The sequence below is a fragment of the Microcebus murinus genome, chromosome 23 (genome assembly GCF_040939455.1).
Source record: "Microcebus murinus isolate Inina chromosome 23, M.murinus_Inina_mat1.0, whole genome shotgun sequence".
In the NCBI taxonomy this organism is placed as follows: domain Eukaryota; kingdom Metazoa; phylum Chordata; class Mammalia; order Primates; family Cheirogaleidae; genus Microcebus; species Microcebus murinus.
In genome coordinates, this window is record NC_134126.1 from 16,627,881 (window position 1) to 16,641,316 (window position 13,436).

At 32.3% G+C, this 13,436-nt stretch overlaps 1 protein-coding gene across 4 annotated transcripts in view; it reads right to left on the bottom strand.

The window, feature by feature from the left end:
• MARK1 (microtubule affinity regulating kinase 1) overlaps positions 1-13,436 on the bottom strand; it is a 118,330-nt gene that overhangs the window by 33,878 nt on the left and 71,016 nt on the right. For all 4 annotated transcript variants that reach the window (XM_020284332.2, XM_020284330.2, XM_012791529.3 and 1 more), the window contains exons 4-8: positions 13,387-13,435; positions 12,255-12,320; positions 8,008-8,078; positions 3,281-3,337; positions 58-294 (exon numbers count right to left, since the gene is read on the bottom strand). In XM_020284332.2, coding sequence (XP_020139921.1) covers positions 58-294; positions 3,281-3,337; positions 8,008-8,078; positions 12,255-12,320; positions 13,387-13,435 — 480 coding nt within the window. The remainder of the gene's footprint in view (positions 1-57; positions 295-3,280; positions 3,338-8,007; positions 8,079-12,254; positions 12,321-13,386; position 13,436) is intronic.

Sequence of the window (13,436 nt, forward strand, 5' to 3'; positions counted from 1 at the left end):
GCTTTTGAAATTATTGTACTCGGGGATAAAAACAATAACATCCAATTAAGCTGATACCTTTAAATTTTGGCCGTCAAAAGGCAAGGAGCCACTGACTAATGTATAAAGAATGACGCCCAGACTCCACACATCCACTTCAGGCCCATCGTACTTCTTTCCTTGGAAAAGCTCAGGAGCGGCGTAGGGTGGGCTTCCACAAAATGTGTCCAATTTGTTCCCAACTGTAAATTCATTACTAAAACCAAAGTCAGCAATTTTAATATTCATATCAGCATCAAGGAGAAGGTTTTCAGCCTAAGAGGAAAACAATAAAAAGGACACTGTAAAATAAAAATATTTGTTTACGTAAAATAAAAATATTTGTTAAAAATTGTTTCAGAGCCCAAACTTATGTGTTTCTTCCTTCTCATTTGTAAATATAATATCAAATTTCGAAGCCTGGTGCATAACTTCAGAATTACATCTATATAAGACTGAATTTTAACACTATAAAAGGAAAGCTCTCATTGATATGCACGTATGCAACTATTTAAGAGAGTTTATTTAAAATCCATTTCTTTCCTCAAAGTAAGAGACATTGTGGAACTGTACCTTAATATGACCTGTTTTAATGCACATTTAACACTAATCCATCCTGGACTTAAACCAAGTTTACCCAAAGGAGCTCTATTTTAATAGCGTATTGTTAGTTAACGCCAGAGTCTGCCAGTCAGGGGTTCTGTGACTACTGAATTCTTTCCTTTGTCCTTTCTTGCAGAATGCTTCCTCAACAAAGTACTTTTTAAGTAAAACAAAATAAAATGACACAGCCTCCACTAGATCTTGTCTGTTTTAAGCTTCCTTTTGATGTTCTAAAACTAGATTCTCATCTTGAAGTATATTCATAAAAAGCTGTAAATTTCCCCCCATGTTTTGAGATGCTAGTTTTCCAAAATCCTAAAACAGAATCACTCAAAGACAACATTTTAAATGTGTCTTTTGTAAATGCAAGCAACTCAATAATGGACTAGCTTTAGTATATGTTTTGTTTCAAACTCTATGTTATAACTGATGGATAGACTAACAAAGTTATAGGTTACTTTATGGATGTGTTTTATCAGGTTCCAAAAAGGAGTAAAATATGACTAAAATGAAAATCAGAGTTCTTTAAATCATTAGAAGGTCCAACAGTCAGCAGAGTCAGGCCCTCTACCCATCATATAGCTCTTCTTTCCCCCAGCCCCCTTCTTTCTTTCTTTTTTTAGGATATACTAGCTTGGAATATCTGTTTTCATTTTGTTCTGGAAAATGCAGATACACCTAGCACCCAAAATATGCAATAAAAATGTGGTATCATTTATGACATACATATTATAAAAGCATGTAAGTTTTGGAGATTTATATTAGATTGTAACATTTTGGACTGTGACAAAACCAGGTTATTTTGATGTTCTCATGTAAGGTACATTGTAAATTTCTGAAGCTATTTGTGTTCAAGTTGGATTTTTTTCAGTCTCTCTAAAAATGTCTGGATGGGTATCAAAGCATGTAGGCTGCCTCAGGAGAGGAGAGATGCTGGGGGTTCTGAGGTCTCCTTCCAGGAGTGTTTAGGGGGAAAACTCTCTCCACTGGACTAGAGGGAAAACACAAAGTATTGAACTTAATTTTTTTGTAAAATTTTTTCATGTAAGAAGTGAGATGATAAGCTGGGGGTTAGGCACAGAAGCAGGGAAACAGTCCTCTTCTTTCTCTTTCTTTGTTGAAGTGATTTCCCCTTAAAATAGCTGAAGAAGGAAACTGAGATAGAACAATTTGGAGTAGCAGAAAATCCAGAAGCTCTAAAAATCGAGCCAAAATACAGAATACAGAATTAGACTTTTGACAACTGTTTAGAACAATATATTCAACTATAACACAAACTAGTGTAACTGGCTCTATGAACAAATTTCAATGATACCTATATTTTATTTTTATTTTTTGAGACAGAGTCTCGTTTTGTTGCCCAGGGTAGAGTGAGTGCCATGGCGTCAGCCTAGCTCACAGCAACCTCAAACTGCTGGGCTCAAGCGATCCTCCTGCCTCAGCCTCCCGAGTAGCTGGGACTACAGGCATGTGCCACCATGCCCGGCTAATTTTTTCTAAATATATTAGTTGGCCAATTAATTTCTTTCTATTTATAGTACAGACAGGGTCTCGCTCTTGCTCAGGCTGGTCTCGAACTCCTGACCTTGAGTGATCTGCCTGCTTCAGCCTCCCAGAGTACTAGGATTACAGGCATGAGCCACCGCGCCAGGCCAATCCCTATATTTTAAATTCTCTCCCATAACTCACTACTTGACCTTTCATGCTGTTTCTCAGAAATGGTGGCTTTTCTGAAGGATAAAGGAGCTGAGATCCTGAAGGCCCCTGTCAAGATACACCATCCTCCACAACCTGCCCCCAGCGCACTTAGCTCCTAGTTAGTTACACTGCCACTGGTAGGTGGCAGCTCCTTTAAAAGCCCATGCTCTTGAGAGATGCCTTGGACAAGAAAATGTCTGTCTGTCCTATTTAAAAAAATTCCTTTCTTCCTTGCCAATCCTCATTATCTCAAGAGTTGGATCTTGTGTAAGGAGCAGCCAGACCTAGGCCAAGATCCCCTGCGGTTCTGACAACACTAGTGCTAGAAATTGATAAAGGCTATGAGGAAAGAAGTAAAAAAGAAAGAGACTCCTGGGTAAAGGACAATGCAAGTTAAATTTGGAATAATGGTGAAAAAAAGGAAAAAAGTCTTAAACATTGTTGTTTCTACCTTCATTTAAAAAATAAAATATTTTTGGCCACAATCATTTTTTGACTAACCACACATTTCTTATTCTAAAATATGCTAGTCTATACTAATAACATGCATTCAGTGTTCATAAAAATATTTTAAAACTTTCCTTATTTCTTTGAGCTTTAAGGTCAAGGGAGAACACTGGCTCTTATATTAGGCAAACACAGGTCTTTCTGTGCCCTGACCTTGCTTCTGTCTGAACTGGACCTCAGGCACTGTGGGACTAAGTTCCACATTTATCTATTAAAAACAAGCTAATTAATGGCAAATTAAATCCTCTTGTCTTTAACATTAGATAACTTCTCATTCATATTTTCTTCATTTGCTCAGTGAAAATATTACCTTTCATAAAACTGCTGTCAGAATTAAATAAAAACTAACTACCTTGTATAGTGACTGACACAGTAGGCAATTAAAAAGACAGCTCTAATATTATTTAAATATCTGTTAATGACGAAGTTTTTTGTTATAAAATCAGCAGCTTACCTTAAGATCACGGTGAACAATGCACTTTTGATGACAATACTGTACAGCAGATACAATCTGAAATAAATATTTAGATAAGAGTTGAAATTATTTTATGGTAAAAACACCCCCATTTTTCCTCCAATTATCATTTCCAATTTAGATAAATTACTAAGATTTCAAAGTAATATTTAATAATTTCACTATTTCTTTAGTTAAGAAAACCATATACATTAAAGTGATGAAAATTTTGCTCTTAAATGTAGAAAATGCATAAAAGTAATATTCTTTTGCTAAAATACAGTAAAATATTTCTTTGTCAGAGTCTGTGAAGATTTTGTGTGGGTCATTAGAATTCTCAGTTTACATGATTGAATGTACACAATTTTTAGTTTCGTCAAGTAGTTTATTACAGTGTTGAAATAACAGCTTTGGCACACATAAATTAGTATTTCCAGATAGTTGGCTTGAGTTAAAAAAGCAAACTTCCATTCTAGAAATTATATCAAATGTGTTCAAGGCATGTTTCTTTAGTGAGGCCAATTGACTACGAACTTATTAATGAGGCATTTTGCAAACTCCTATATTTTTCTGTTTATATATAAAGAGAAAGGAAAAATTTTAAGGCTTAAAAATAAATCTGATCATAAAAAAAAAGAGGAAAAAAATGAAAATTTAATTTTAAACTGCTCACTAACACAGTCAGGCAAAGCATTCTACACCTATAACTAGGTTTTATATGCAGCCATAATTTTTAACCATTACATATAAGGCTCTTTGGGAACGAAGGCTAAACAAGGTTCCCAATGTCTAAAGGCCAAAAATATAAATGAGAAATAGATTATAAACAATTCTATGATAGTTCTTTATTACATAAAATACAAAAAGGAAAGAATCATGGCGTTTGATTCAGAGCTATGTTGTGCATAAAATTATATCTGACGAATAGGAGGACAACCATTTTAATGCACAGCAGAACATTCAATTCTGTGGATTCAGTTAAATGTAAACAGTTTGAATGCTGAATGTTGGTTAGGCATTTACAAATGGAGACAGAAATGAGATTATTTTTTAAAAAGTAAGGTGATGTGAAGTATGACCATGTTAATAGGAATACAGGTGAAGAAAAGGAACTTTAAAGTAGAGGTGAAATATATTATTCATTGTTATAAAATTATTCTAATATATGTTAAAATGGGTCAAAGACAGAGAAAATATGAATTTAAAATGAAATTATCAACACATAAAAAGTAATATATAATTCAACTTAATTCATTTTGCTTCAACAGTTTATTGAGTACCTGCTATGTGCAAGAAAATGTGCTAGGTGCAAACAAAAATGAACACTACATGTACCCTGTCCTTAAGGAGCTTACAATCTGATTAAGAAAACATGTATGTGAGTAACTATAATGCAAGGTAGAATCATAGAAGCAGAGGCACAGAGAAATGAGAGAATCATAAAAAATAATTTCACGTGGAAATGCTTCCAAGAGTAGGTGCTATTTGATCTAAGGCATCCTTGAAGGACAATACTTTAAAATGCAGAGATTTGGGGATGGGGTGGAGGGATAAGGTGGTGAAATGCATTAATGATGAGGGAACACAGTGTATTTGAAAAGGAGGTGGGAAAATAGTAACAGTGGTAGTCAAACCTTGATAGACAGGTTGGTGCAAGTTCCTGAATTCCAAACTAAGCAGGTGCTATACAGAACCACTAAATGTTTTCAGGCAAGGTGATATAAATGATAATGATCAATTTGAAGTGTGATTCCCAAAAGTACAACAGAACCTAATGATAAATATTTGTAGTATTAGTTTTCTTAAGCAATATGCTTCAAAATTCAAATACCCAATTTTCACTAACTTATGTTCATTAGCCAAAAGATATATACATTTGTATGTATATTTTCTTGGATATACTATATATGCCATATTATGTTCATATTACAAGATTAATTTTATATCACAGATGAGAAAAATTTGCTAATATTATCTTTTACAAGTCATGTGTTTGTATGATACAGTGAAGGTATGTCACAGATAATTTGGTTAACATACTTGATCAGAGGCCAAGCATTTTGCACAAGACAGAATGGTCTCTATGAAAGCAGTTCTACAGGTACTTCTGGAATCAAAAATTTCCTGAGCCTTAAAGCTTTGATAATGGAAAGATAACTAAAGAAAATGTTCTGTATTAAGCGTACATTCTTCCCACACTCTGTGATCTCTGAGCTAGTAGTAAAATGTGGTAGTTGACAGCATTACCCCACTTGCCTAGCAGGGTATAAAATTCTGGCATCTGACTCACTGCTATCATCCCCATCCACAAGCCCAAGTTTTACCGCATTATTCTATGGCTAGACCTTCCTATCTCAAAACATTCTTTTTTTTTTTTTTTTTTCTCAGTTGTGGCTGCTCAATCTCAAAACATTCTGTACTTCCACGAACAGGATATAGAAACTGCCCTATGATCCTTCTATTGTGGATCCTGAAAACATGATTTACAATCAGCCCTGCATTGACCCTAACACATGTCAGTGTTTTCCAGGAAGGAGCAGATGTTAGGGTTGCTTTGCAATTACTTACAATTGGGTGAGGAATGTTAATGCTTGAAGTAGTAGCCTTGATATTGGAATAGTTGAATCAGTATTATAATTTTTTTTTTGCAGGCCATCAAATCTTAAGGAATGTAGATGTATTGTGTGGGCAATGGCTGCTAAGGGGTCTTAAAATGCCCTAATGGCTTTAGTATAGCTAATAGTAAGGTCAAGGACATATATATATCATTGCTAATACACTACACTCTTTCACTGTTAAAAAAAATTATAAAATACAGAGCAAATAAAGTAAATGTATGTTTATTAATTCTCTAAGAGTTTAAATCAAATCTATAAAGAAAAGCTACTCAAAAATAAATTTTAAAATAAATAAAACCTTTAGCCAGGTAAACTACAAAATAACGTATATGTGCGTGGGTGTATGCATGTTTATGTATGTTTATATATCCCTGGTTTCTAAAAATGTAAGTTAGTAATAACCCTTTTAGTTTTGGGGTAACACATATAGATATTAAATACATTTAATAATTACAGTAAATGAATTAAAAAGAAAATATTTCCCATCAGTTTACAATTTAAATAGCATTCATTTGACACTCAATCGTGAGGAACATGAAGCAGATTTCAAAATAATTCAGACTATTTCAAAAACAAACCAAATTTAGTAATTATTTGTATCTGTATGAAGGTATCTGTGTTCCAACCTCCCAGCAAAGAAGGCAAGCTCTTTAAGATGGCAGGCATCCTTAACTTCTCTAATTCCATATAGTACCCAGTACAATTTTCTATATATAGAGAAAAATAAGTAAAACTAGCTGACTAAAAAAAGAGTAAATACCAATAATCCAATAATCTTTAAAATACATATAAAGATGTAAATGGGAATATTTAATGCCAATTAGAATTTTCTTGCTTGTCTGCTACCAACTAAAGGTACTGTGACTGGTATTGAAAGAATAATATATAAAATGATGTCTGTAATGCTTTACTTAAGGGTAAGCTTGAACTTTCATCCCAGGATAGGAAAGAATTTAACAGCATGTGGCTGAACACCATTCAGTTTCTTAACGTCACTTTCCTCATTACCAGTTGCCTTTACATTCAGCTATGCTTCCAAATCTATCCTGAATAAAAGGGCTATGCATGTACTTGGCATAAAGCATTTACAAATTGTGTTCCAAAAAGCACTAATTCTGTGAGATATTATTAATAGAGGTTTCATAAAACAAACAAACTCTGTAATCAATTTAGAGAATGCTGTATCAAGAAAAGTTAATCAGGGTTTTTCCTCCCCTCCGGGACTTCTCCAATTGCTTAACAGGCAAATATGTTAGAGGAAGATTTTATATCAGTAGTCAGTGTTGCCCAAACACAATGATTACAGAATCCTTTTAACTGTAAAATCAGTGTTCGTGCTTACAGAAGCGGTATTGAGCCATTTGAAAATGAAAATTTTAAATTCACTGAGGGAAAGTTTAGGATATAGTAAGTTGTCAGCTGAAACTTCAGTAAATTTTGTGAACAATTTACAATTCACTAATTCGTTATTTCTATAGTAATCTACAAGTATGCTTATTTTAATCACTTCAGTCTTTAAAAATAAAATCCTAGATGAATTTATTTTTTTCTAATTTTATCATTTCTATAACAAGCTATATTCAAGTTGAACTGAAAATATGAATATCTTACCAGATTCTTCTGCCACACTTGCAAGGTTCCTTGCCTACTAGACTAAATAAAATTGACCATATTCTTTAAATCTACAAGTTTTAATACCAAAACATCTTTAATTATAAAACAAAATAATATAATCATCTCTTTAAACAGTACACATATATGCTGTATACATAAAGCTAATAATACCTGATAATAATTATTGGATAAAGGCATCAAAGGTTTAAATATTTCTTTTTCTATCTCAGTCTTCCAAGACTCTCAAAGAGTAAATAACAAGGTCAGTCTTATCTATAAAAATTCATCACTATTTATGACCACCTAAAAATAACCATCTGCATCTACTTTACATTCAGAAAGAATAGGTTTATTTTTCAGGCGTTTTCCATTGTTAAAAAGTGTAAGTAGGAACTTTTTCAAAATATCATGTGCTATCAAGTCCAGTTTATTATACTGTCCTTTGTATATCATTAAAAATATCAGCAAAACAAAATTGAAAACTATTTTCCATACCTGCCTAAATTTTGCACGGGCCTCTTTCTCTTTCATTCTTCCGTGGGCAACTAAGTAATCAAATACTTCACCTGAATCAAAAAGGTAAAGCAGGTAGTAAAATATACATAGATTTTCGGTCAACAATATATGCAATGTCAAGTTTTTGTCTTGTTTTTCAATAAACTACTGGCCCACAATTTTCTGCTAGTGATAGGTAAGTCACGAACTAACACATGAAAAAAAGGGGAAATTACATATAGAACTGAGTATCTGATTTAGCAAAACTTCTGAAAAAATGTCACAAAATATAATCAAGAAAACTTGCTTTCTGCTTTCAAGTAGTATATGAAAATACAGTCAACTCTATATTATCCATTCTAGTAAAGGGAAGCCACAGTCTGGGCAATCAAAAATTATATTTGGCTTTGTATTTGAGCCCTATATTTCAAACAAAATTACAAAGTTATATTATGTTGGATTGTTCTTTTTAAATTCTACCCCTTATGTAATCTTGATAAAATTTCATATCATTATTTCCATCCACATTGATTTATTTTTCTTTTCTATGCTCTAATTATGTTTATTCTCACTCTACTCATTTCATGTATTTTGATAGGTAAGCACAAATTATACATAATTAAGTCATCTGTGTGTGCCTGTCTATTACCCCGAATTAACTGTAAACTACTTGAATATCATTCATCATAACTGTACTTTATTTGTATCCTCATCTCTATGACAGAACACAAAGTGGACAAACAATAAATAGTTGTTAAAATAATTTAAAAATAACCAGAAGCTGCAGACATTTTCTATTGGATCCATTACTTTACACCCTTAAAAGTTTTTTCATTTTTCTCTAGGCAGTAACAGTTTAAAAATAAGTTAATCTTTAGTTACAATATTAAAGATATTATCTTAGTATAAGGAATTTATTTTTTGTGTCTTTATAATTTGCACCACATAGATATACACGTATATTTTAAAAAAAATCACAAAATAGCTTAAAGAGCTCTTGTAAAGTACAGCAAAGTGGTAAAAAACCTTAGGGTTTAGAATCAGACCAACTTTGGTATGAATCCTGGTTTAGCCCACAGCAGATACTGAGCAACATTAGGAAGATATATTAACTTCATTAAGACTCAGTTTCTACTTACTGCCTACTCACATGGCTGTTTGAGGCTTAAATGAAATAAATAATGCACAGTGACTGGCATATAGTAAGCACTCAATAAATGATGTATTTGAACCTAGGTATACAGATATATTACATATACATATATGCAATATCAATCCCTAGGATATAAAATATTAAAAATCAAATATGTAATGGATGTATGTCACATGAAACTAGTACATCTATAATGTTAGACAGCATATTATATCAGGCATATTTAAGTGATTAAATGAGATGATGAGAACAGAAATGAATGGAGGCTCTAGTTGACTCATCATAGTAGTTAATTCTAGGTACATGTTAATAGTTGTTAATTCTAGTTAACCCATCAGAGTAGTTAATTCTAGGCTGGGAAAGATATACACAAGCATTGAAAACTTTGGATGTACTCTTAAATTCTGTCTGGAGTGCTTATACCCCAGATATTTACATGATGCTGTCCTTCACTTATCCTATACTGTTTGTGTTGATTTGCTTCCCCAACTAGAATGTCAACTTCTTGAGGGCAGAGACTTTATCTTTGCTTACCCATGTATTCCCAGCATCTAGAATATTACCTGACACACAGTAAGCGTTTAATAAATACTGTTTGCATGAAAGAAAGAAAGAACAAACTCACCATTCCAAAGTAGCCCTGACACCTACTTTCAATAGGCTCCTTTGGATTATAAACATGGTTCAAAATAAAAAAGGAGTTCCCTGATTTTCTAATTACTGAGTATCTTCACTCCATTAGTGAACCAGAACCAACTGACAGCCAGAAAAAAGGCAATTGTCTGACTTAGTTCTTGATCATACTAGATTTCTAGCATGCATGTCACATTCAATCCTAAACTTTCTAGAAATTTCAGAGGAAAAATATTCAGTGTTTTATTTTCCAGAGTCACCTTGCCATTTATGGATTAAAAAGGCAAGAAAATGATTCTAGATTTACTGTCACAGAACCAAGATGGTTTTTGTTACAGAATCACTGGGTGGCAAGACCCAAAGGAAACCTATCACCAGGAATCAGAATTGAATAAGGAACCAGCTGGTTTGGTCTGAATTCCAGTATCCATCTCTATATACCACTCTCCACTGCTCCTCCCAAGTACGCTACTGAAGGAGAGCAGTGATGACCCCGCGTTCTCTATGTTACTCTAGACACTTCTCCCCTTCATTAGCACCAATAGAGAGTTGACTGTACTTACCATTAACCATTAAATGAGTACACATATCAACAGGGTGGGCCTTTACAAAAACAGAAAGGTATCCACAGGTTTTTAGCAGTCTATAATTTCTCATATCAAAGTGGGTCTAACCACTTTCCCTAAACTTTACATCACCGAAAGGAAGAAAGAGTCTAACTGAACTAAAAATAATATTCAGGATTCTCATGATGACAGACTGTAATAGCAATTTAACTAAAGATAGAAAAACGGAATTCATTATGTGGCATTTATAGGTTCATTAGTTTGATTATAGACTTACATTTTATGTAACAGTGCTTTTTAAATATAATTTTAAAAATTCTTTAATAATAAACATTAATCACACAGATTTTTAGGTTAAAAAACCTACACTGAAATATTTTCAGGGTGACAAAAGCTTTGCACAAAAATCCTACTAAAATATATAATCTGCACAAACAACTGAAAAAGCAATTAAATATATTTAACATTTATAGTAGCATTTTTTAGAAATTTAAGAGATAGTATAAAAATATATAGTTTAGTAGGCCGGGCGCTGTGGCTCATGCCTGTAATCCTAGCTCTTGGGAGGCCGAGGCGGGCGGATTGCTCAAGGTCAGGAGTTCAAAACCAGCCTGAGCAAGAGCGAGACCCCGTCTCTACTATAAACAGAAAGAAATTAATTGGCCAACTGATATATATATATAAAAAATTAGCCAGGCATGGTGGCGCATGCCTGTAGTCCCAGCTACTCGGGAGGCTGAGGCAGAAGGATTGCTTGAGCCCAGGAGTTTGAGGTTGCTGTGAGCTAGGCTGACGCCACGGCACTCACTCTAGCCTGGACAACAAAGTGAGACTCTGTCTCAAAAAAAAAAAAAAAAAAAAAAAAAAAAAAAAAAAAAATATATATATATATATATAGTTTAGTTGCTACAGATTAGGATAAATCCTCTTTATTCTAATTCACATAAAATCTGAATCACCATAAAAATCTATAAACTTTACTCATTAAAAAGGCTCAATAATAAGTTCATCACTAAGTTTTCCTATTAATTAGCAATAAGTTAATTGACCAAATAATTTCAGCTGCTGCCTCTTCTTTAAATTGCTTAAATTCTCTGAGCCCTTAAAACCTTCCTTCGAGTATTCTAATTTTTATTTATTAAATAGTTTAATTTCATACATTTTAAACCCATTTATGAGAAAGTTAAGTCCTATGCCAAACAGAATAGTGATTTTGAGCTGATGTATTTCTCATTTAAGGGAAAATGCAGCAGATTAAAGTGATTTTCAATAACATACCAGTGTTTAAAAATCATTCCTATTTTTGACACTATAATAGTCAAAATATACATTATATTTTACTACAATGCATCTTGCTGTCTCCGTCAACTCAGTCCTAACTTAGAAAGCATATAGATCAACACTTGTTTAAATTGAAACATTTTGTGGATTATCTTGAAAATGTATACATATTGAGAATCTGTCATATATGAACAGTGAAATGAACAACTGACCTAGAAAATGTTTTTACTATAGATTTTATTAAATGAATTCTGCATTTGAGATTCCCTGCTTATAGCCAAGAGCTTCTAATCATAATATTATGATATATTATTATAATAAAATTTAGAAAAGAGAATCAAAACATTCATAAGATGACAATACAAATTGAGTTTTAAAAAATGTCCCCAAGTAATTTTTAACTAAGTCAAAAATCCTGTTTATTAATATAATGTAGGATCAAAAAGTCTTGAAAGCAAATACTGAATTTCCCTTAAAATATAATTTACAGGCATTTTAATAAAATTATAGATTCATTAACAACATTCAACACATAAATGTCATCATGAACCTTTAGGTGTTAATAATTCTGTATATCTCATCAAAAAGAACTTTTCAATCCCCCTCATCCTTACCCCCACTCGCGTACTCCATGACTAAATAGAGGGTCTTCTCTGTTTCAATAACTTCAAACAATTTTACTAGAAAAAGAAATTAGAGATATAACTCTATAATTGTTAGCACAGATTGAATGTTTTAAGAAAATCTAAGGTAATGCTAAACCAGTGAAAAAATCTTAGTATTTACTAAACATTATTACAATTTTAAGTTCACAAAGTCTCTAGAGGGTTATTACTCCTAGGGAAGAAAACTACTTACCACAAAGTGATTTGGAACCGACTTCTGAACTTAAATTTCTGGGATTAAAAAGCCATTACTTTTTCTAATTAGAATAAGGTAATACAAAGAGAAATCTTAAAATCAGAAAAGTAGAATTTTAACTAAAGCTTGAAAGGAGACTATGTTATAATGAGCTATCATAAAATGTTATTAATAAATAATCTTTGGTACAGAAACAAAAGCAATTCTGTATTTATGTGATATTATAAAAGTTTCTAGTTAGTAAAACTACTAAATTATCAAATTTACATAGTAGTTGAAATTATTCACCACAAATAATCATATTAATAGTTATAGTACAGATAAGATTTTCAAACATCTAAAAAATTGTTTAAAATTAAGTAAAGATTTTATAAAGAATATTTTTACATTTTACAATCGATGATTTCACATATCTGATGAATAAGTATATTTGTAAAGAGAGGAGGAAAATCAGAACTTACTAAAAAATTTAATGAAATTGAAATCAAATTTTTATTTTCTTTAAAATGCAAATAGCTACTTTCCCTATAAACTATAATCAAACCCAAGTGAATAGTATCAAAATATCTGGAGTTCATTTTTTATAAATACCTAAATAGCATGCAATCTCTATTTAAGAGATTTAGTAAGAAGATATCAAACATTTGTGTGCATTAACTCCAAGTTGTATCAATTATTTTAATGGAGAGCAGAAGATAGCAAGGTTGTAGAAAACAGCAATTTGTAGCCTTTAATTTCTTTAAAATCTATTTTTACCCAAAGTATCATTTTCCTGGGCTATCACTCAGGTTTTCACTTTCCTTCTGTTTATATAAAGCATCCTTAACATTGTTTCTTTTTAAATACTCTCAAACTCATCACTTATTATACATATAAACTGCATACCTATGTTAGGATGATTCAATATCTTCATTATTCGTACTTCTCGAAACAAC